The 7,603-nt window shown below is 38.2% G+C and overlaps 1 protein-coding gene across 1 annotated transcript in view; it reads right to left on the bottom strand.

Annotated features, from left to right (window-relative positions):
• The window catches only part of LOC107713374 (phospholipid-transporting ATPase ID-like), a 17,549-nt gene continuing 9,946 nt past the window's right edge, over window positions 1-7,603 (bottom strand). The window contains exons 16-28 of the mRNA XM_016518864.1: window positions 7,193-7,381; window positions 6,986-7,101; window positions 6,748-6,912; window positions 4,991-5,102; window positions 4,733-4,838; window positions 4,508-4,649; window positions 4,198-4,381; window positions 3,768-3,991; window positions 2,910-2,993; window positions 2,577-2,822; window positions 1,629-1,767; window positions 1,413-1,543; window positions 1-786 (exon numbers count right to left, since the gene is read on the bottom strand). Of these exons, the coding sequence (XP_016374350.1) occupies window positions 529-786; window positions 1,413-1,543; window positions 1,629-1,767; window positions 2,577-2,822; window positions 2,910-2,993; window positions 3,768-3,991; window positions 4,198-4,381; window positions 4,508-4,649; window positions 4,733-4,838; window positions 4,991-5,102; window positions 6,748-6,912; window positions 6,986-7,101; window positions 7,193-7,381 (2,096 nt within the window). The 3' untranslated portion in view covers window positions 1-528. The remainder of the gene's footprint in view (window positions 787-1,412; window positions 1,544-1,628; window positions 1,768-2,576; window positions 2,823-2,909; window positions 2,994-3,767; window positions 3,992-4,197; window positions 4,382-4,507; window positions 4,650-4,732; window positions 4,839-4,990; window positions 5,103-6,747; window positions 6,913-6,985; window positions 7,102-7,192; window positions 7,382-7,603) is intronic.

Raw genomic sequence — 7,603 nt, 5'->3', positions numbered from 1 at the left:
TTAAGTTTATTGTATTTATGGCACATTTGCATCTGTACAAAACATGATAAAGTAGGATGTCATATCAAAGCATTTTGGTTACCACTTCAAACATTCATTGATAAACAAAAACATCTATGAAACTGTCATAAACAATTAAAAGCACATGACATCTGCTTGTTTGAAGCTCTTCTTGAATAATCTCTAGGCCTCTTTTTATGTGGATAAATTATGTCCCCTGGTCTTAATACATGAGAACCATATGGGTGATTGATTGTCAAGTGTTTCTGTGTACATAGGTGTTGTTAATATAACATTAAGAAACCTATACATATAACATGATATTCAGCCACTAATCACAGCTAAAACCAGCTTCTTACTGATTCAAAGCTTCACAGCTTCACTTCACAATCTCACTCACTCCTATGTGAAATATTTGAAGCCCCTCTAAGAATATCTCTCCTTTATTATTTAAATATTACCATTGCCGAAAGGTGAAATCAAGCTTGACGGTAAGTCATCACAAGTGAATAAACCGAATAAGGACCTTTAGGGACTCTGAGCCTCCTCGAAGATGGTTCGATATGTCTGAGGTGTGCTGTCAGCCACCGGCGTGTCAGTGTGGGGGAAAAGAGCCGGTCTGGTCTTAACTGGAATTCGCAGGAAGCGTCCAGAGGTGACAAGGTCTCCATAGCCGCGAGCATGAGAGAAGGCATAACCAGATCGTCTTGTACTGATTCGTCGTTGAGGGAATTTGCGAGGAGGTGGTAAAGGCACAGCTTTGGCCTGTCTGACCTTATGGCGCACCTGTAGAGCAGAAGAACAAGAAGAAAATATGCAGTATATAATGAAAGGAAAGAATATATTGAAAAAACAGGAAGAAGGAACAAGCATAAGGCTCACAATTGTAGTCATTTTGTCTATGAATGACTCCTGCTCATGAGATTGTGACACCACTGATTGTGGATTGCAGAAATAACCTTGACATTATGTCTCAGCGTGATGCTGTGCTGCAGCCGTGCCACTGCATCCCACAGCTCTGACTCATTCGACACATGCGTTCTACTCATTAAAGGAGGAAGATCTCACATTGTCATCCTGTCGAGAACTGGCACATTGCCTGAGAGAGTTTGAACGCAGTTTTGGAGCAGAACTACTATAAATAGTAAACATGCAGTACAAGATGCCTGTGATGCCAGAAAAACTCCATCATACAATATTCTTCTCTTGGGTTCATATGTTGCAGCGTTGTAGTGGAGACCAGCTCATACAAGTCCAAGTCAAGACCAAGACCAGAGGAGCGTCGTGTCGGAGTCAAGCATGAATCAAGACCAAGATCCATGAAAATATGGTCTCGGACTCTGTCTCAAATACAACAACACTGATATATTGCATTTTGAATCAATTGAGGTGACAACAAAACTTGAACCCACCTTGTCGTTGATAGCTGGCTTGAGTTGTATGAAGAGGAACCGTTTTGCCACCACAGGCAATATGCACAATATGGTGGTCAGGAAGATGGTCAGCCACATGTTCGGCTGGTTCAGGGAGTTTCTTGCAGTGCCTGAGAAAGATTGAGTCATTTGGAGCTGCTTAAAACACACAAACAGCAGGATGAGTGGATGTGGTTGTGATGGACGGACACTCACCGATGAAAGGAAAAGAGGATGTGAAGATCAAGTACATGCCGTTGCTGTACATGGTGAAGGTGACGGCAAAATACACCGACAGACTGCCCCACAGGAAGAACTGATTCACTGCTGTCCAATAGTATGTGTCCAAACCCAGCTTAAACACACAGAAACATTTGTATTGTATGCACGAGGACATGTAATTTACCATTCAACATTTTGGGGTCAATTTTTTTTTATTCTGTTATTCAGCAAGGACACATTAAATTGATTAAAAGTGACAATTATAATGTTACAAAAGATATGTATTTAAAATAAATGCTGTTCTTTGAACTTTCAATTCATCCAAAATCTTGGACAAATGTATCACGGTTGGGTTTCACAAAAATATAAACTAGCACAACTGATTTCAACATAATAATAAGAAAAATGTTTCTTAGACATATTAGAATGATTTCTGAAGGATCATGTGACACTGAGGACTGGAGTAATGATGCTGAAAATTCAGCTTTGCATCACAGGAATAAATTACATTTTAAAGTATATTCAAATAGAAAACAGCTCATTTAAGTTGTAATAACATTTCACACTTTTACAGGTTTTTGTTTTGTATTTTTCATCAAATAAATGCAGCCTTGGTGAACAATAGAGATTTCTTTCAAAAACATTAAACAATCTTATAGACCCCAAACTTTTGAACGTTACAGTATACAGTACAGAGATCTCAAAAATGGATTCTTAAGCCACAATATAAAAAATAAAAATTGTTTAGGTTTATAAAAATGTTCAATAATTTTGGGGTCACTATTCAGTATGTGTCCAATATGAATTGACTGAACCAATGCATTGCTAAAATGTAAAGTATAGAGATTACGAATTTTTTGATTTGATGTTAATATGGTAATTCTCAATGACTGTTGTGCATTTTGTTTGTGTGTGTGTGTGTACTGTTGAATGAGAGTTTACCTGCACACTGACGGCAATGAGCAGGCAGGTCTGCGCTAGCAGGGCAAAGGATTGATAATCTGCGATGTCTTTGCCGTCATCTCTGACGGTGTCACACATGGCTGCCCAAGGGACGAAGAAGAGGATGAGTGAGCTGTAGCAGCTGTGCAGCAGGATCCTCGCGAAGGCCATCTTACTGAAATACTGGTTCAGCTGACCCGGAGCATACAGCTGGGGGTACTGGAAACTCCAGCGGTCATTTACATCCTGCACATGTTCATGAATGAACTTAGTTCAATGATGCTGAATGTTGCATGCTAATCCAGGGGTGTGGTATATTGATATATGACATACTTGATCAAAGAGACTGAGGCCAATAACAGGTAAAGCCGTATATACCAGGTTGTAGAGCGTAATGAACCACTCATCATACACAGTCTACGAATAGAGCAGAAAACACAAAAATTTAGCAATGTAATTTGTAAGATGCATGCTAAAACATTCTGAAAGTTCATGAAAATTTTATAGTTCACATTTTCACTCAAATTGTTTTGCTGATCATAAAATTTTAATTGAAAACTTAATTTAAATTGGAATTAATTATATAAAAAATATATAATATATAAAAAAATACATAAATATTACACAGAAAAAAATGGTGTAAAAAAACTATTTTCACAATTGCTAGTAAATTTTTACAAATAATTACAAAGAATCTGAAAGTGACATTGAATTAAACATGAAATTTTGCAGTAGAAAAACTACAATGTAGTAAATTCTTGTAAAACATACTTCAATAATTATTTTATTTACAACTTCAAAAATATTTTTAGTGTATGCGTAATTTTATAAATATGTACCGTTTTAATATCTAATTTATAATTATTTTAAAAACAAATTAATAAAAAAAATAAATATAAGATAAAAGTTATAATATGTATATTTAAAATAAATAGTATTAATGTAATTTAAGGTATTAAGAAAAAATATAAGCGTTTCACTTAGACTGTACTGTACATAATTTCATGATATCAAATATAATACACATAATTTCTGAATTGAAATTAATTAAAAGGAAATAACGGTATGTTGAGTGTACATTTCAACAAAGTTTTCTCAAAATGACCAAACATCATCTGATTAACCGGCCTGGTCCATCACTAAACTGTAAACCAAATTCATGTGATATGATTGAAAAACATTCCATCTCACCTGTGCAGAGAAGCCGCAGAAGAAGCCGTACCAGAAATGGACGAAGGTGAAGGTGAAGTTCTTGTAAAAAAAGTAGCGCAGAAACTTACACATGCGCAGATAGGACCAGCGGCCATGTACCAACAGGAGGCGCTGGAGGTAACGGAACTGAGCGAAGGAGAAGTCACTGGAGAGAACCGCCTGCATGCCCTCCTGCCCACTAATGCCAACGCCGATATGTGCAGCTATAGAGGTCATGAGGAGTTGAAAGATTGGATATATTTTTAAACAGACAAGTTTGGTAAGCATTATTAGCACACTAGTCTTAAGTTAATACATGTAATGTTTATATTGTAAAGTTCCCAGTTCGACACTGACTCATTGTTTCTTAAAAGTGCATCTTAATTATATAATCTTAATCATGCCCTCTCTCTTTCTGAGAAACACTCACTTTTGATCATGCTGACGTCATTGGCTCCATCTCCAATAGCTAAAGTCACAGCTTTCTTGTGCTTCTTAACAAGTTCCACCACTTGAGCTTTCTGGAGAGGGGTGACCCTACAACAGATGACCGTTTGGCACATACATGCGGTCCTCAAGAGCTCCAACTGCATGTCCTTCTGCAGAGCAAATGCCTGGGCACAGAGTATTGGGAGATACAAGGATTAAAACCATTTTCTACTAATCAACTGTTTATTATTGAAGAAGATGAGAAATGGGTCCTCTTTTCGATTAATAAAACAATGTTAGATTTCTCTTACCAGACTGTGGCCGTTAATTACCAGTCCGTATTCACCATCGACCTTCTCGTCTTCCACCACCTGAGATTTTTTACCCAGAAATCTGCTCTTCTCAATGGGTGGCTCATCCCCTGATTCTGGTGACATCTTTTTCCTGGCATTCCTGAACATAGAGTATGGATGTATTAATTCCAAACGTGATCCATTTGAAATGGTTTGGGAGAAGGAGAGACAGATGAAACTCACACAAGCTCCTCTCGCACTTCCTCTGCTGTGTTGCTGGCCACTATGAAGATCTCTTTCATTTCCTCTCGCAGCATATTACAAGAATAACCAATGTTCTCAGCCGTCTCTGTGGGACATTGCAATGGTATGCATGAACAGTAGTGAAAACATCAATTAGACCAGCACCAAACCAGCATAAACCAGCAGGTTGGCCTCTTTTGAGAGGGCTTAGCAGCCAGTAAAAGCTCAATTTGTGGCAAGTTAAGTGAGTGAACTTACCCTGTTTATCTCCAGTCAACACCCAGATTTTGATGTCAGCTTTGGCGAGCTGCTCAATGGTCTGAGGCACGCCGTCTTGAAGTTTATCCTCAACTGCTGAAGCACCAAGGAGCTGAATGCACACATAAACAACCTTTGCATAAGAATAGATACTCAGAAATAAGAGAAATCCCATTGACTTACAACCCCAATTCCAGAAAAGTTGGGACATTTTGTGAAATGCCATAAAATCAAGAATATGTTACTTGTTCATTCTCTTTAACCTTTATTTAATTGTCTAAAGTACAAAGAAAAAAAATCCAATGTTTTCACTGGCCAACTTAATTTTATTATGCAAATATAAACATTTTTTGATTTTGATGGCTGCAACACACTCCAAAAAAGTTGGGACAGAGGCGTGTTTAACACTGTGTCACATCAATTTTCCTTTTAATTACAGTGTTTGTTTGGGAATTGAGGATACTATTTGTAAAAGTTTTGCAAGCAAATTTTTTTGTCCAATCTCACTTGATAGAAGACTTCAGATGCTCAGCAGTCTCTGATCGCCGTTGTCTGATTCTCCTTTTCATGACTGGTCATACATTTTCAATAGGAGACAGATCTAGACTGATCTAGCACATTCACTCTGTGTCTCTGAAATCACGCTGTTGTAGCGCATGCAGAATGATCTAATAACCATGGACTTCCAATGAAAGATGGCATCTTGATGGCAGTACGCTGTACAATTTCAATATATGCCTCCATGTCAATGGTACCTTGCATATATGCCAGTCACCCACGCAGATGGCTCTGCTGCAGCCCCATACAATGACAGATGTTTGCTTTGTCTGTCGCTGATGAAAGTCTGGATGGTCCCTTTGGTCTTTGGGACTGAGAACTCGACGTCCATTTTTCCCAGAAACAAGTTGAAATGTGTCTTTTTGACTATCTGAGATGAGCTCGGGCCCAGAGAACCCAGCGGCGTCACTGCACAGAATTGATGTATAGCTTTCTCCTAGAGTAACAGAGATTCACGTTGCATTTCTTGATGCAGCGGCAGACTGTGTTAAGTGACAGCGGTTTTCTGAAGTACTCCTGAGCCCATGTAGCTATATTTAACACCGCAGCATGATGATTTCTTATGCAATGCCATCTAAGGGCTCAAAGCTCAAGCACATTTAACTGCGGTTTCCTGCATTGCCCTACACAGACTAAGATCATATTATCTTTTCATATCATTATGTGTGGTAGTTTGTGAAAGACCTAAATTCTTTGTGACTTTGCATTGAGAAATGTGATTTTTGATTTGTTTGACACCTCTCTCATGAAATTTGGCACAAAGTGATGCCATGATCCAGCTTTGCTCGCAAAGACTGAGATGCTCCTTTTATACCTGAACATGAAACCCTCACCTATTACAGTTCACCTGCTTACTGTGAACTTCAGAAAAAGTTTCAAAATAGTTTGGATATTCTATAACCTTTTCACTTTTATTTTGCCTCTGCCCCAGCTTTTTTGTAGTGTGTTGCAGCCACCAAAATCAAAATTTGTTTATATTTACAAAATACGGTCAGTGAAAACTTTGGAAATATTTTCTTTGTACTTTTGTCAATTTAATAAAAGCTAAAGAGAATGAACAAATCACAGATTCTTGATTTCACTGCATTTTACAAAATTTCCCAACTTTTCTGGAATTAGGGTTGTACATTGAAAGACGAACATCTAGAGAAGCAAACACTCTAGCAGAACTTCAGCTTTCTGTGTGATGGTGACGTTACCAGCAAATCTTTCTCAATCTCTTCATAAATTGCATCCAGTTTTGCCTCACGGTCCTCCAGCGAGGTGCTGGCCTCATGGTGGCGCTTTTTCCATTCCTCAAACTTGTCTTCATCTAAGTCTTTATAAGCCAAAGCCAGTGTCCTCAGACCCTCTCCAGCATATTCCTGGGATTGTGTTAGTCAGACATGAGTAACTCGCACACTCACACAATGTTATGGAAACACAAATGTAACTCACATTAAGGTGTTCTGTGGTGACCTCCATGAGTTTGGAGGACAATGGATGCAGCCTCTCGAAAATAATTGTGTCAGCTCCCTTACAGTACAGTGTCAGCTTGCCCTCTGGATTACGAACTGAAGAAACACACATTTACTTAACTTTGTATTGTTGTATTTCTGAATGTTTCCCTGCTTATTTCTGAAGGGTAACACATCATGCTCTCACCAATAACAGACATCCTCTTGCGGACGTTGTTGAAGTCCAGCACTGCCAGTAGCTCATAGGTGGTGGGAACTCCCATCTCCACCAGAGAGATGGTCTCTGGGGTACGAGAACGAAATACGAAGCCGAAATTCCTTGCTGCAGTGACCAGAGCCCCCTCGTCTGGAGACTGAGCCTGGTAAAATAGCTCTCCTGTGGAGAAACAAAAATATACATTTACAAAAATATATTGAAGAAAGAAATATGGCTGATTTCTGAAAATTAATAGTTGTATTTTGGATAAGAAATAATATATTGTGTGTTATTATAATGATTATAAATTATTATTAAATTCCATAATTGATGGGTATGGTTTTCATTTCAGATGCTTCAATCTATCTATCTATCTATCTATCTATCTATCTATATATATAT

The sequence above is a fragment of the Sinocyclocheilus rhinocerous genome, unplaced genomic scaffold (genome assembly GCF_001515625.1).
Source record: "Sinocyclocheilus rhinocerous isolate Xijiao unplaced genomic scaffold, SAMN03320098_v1.1 scaffold688, whole genome shotgun sequence".
NCBI classification, from domain to species: domain Eukaryota; kingdom Metazoa; phylum Chordata; class Actinopteri; order Cypriniformes; family Cyprinidae; genus Sinocyclocheilus; species Sinocyclocheilus rhinocerous.
The sequence above is the reverse complement of the archived record's forward strand: the minus strand, read 5'-3'. Positions and strand labels throughout refer to the sequence as shown.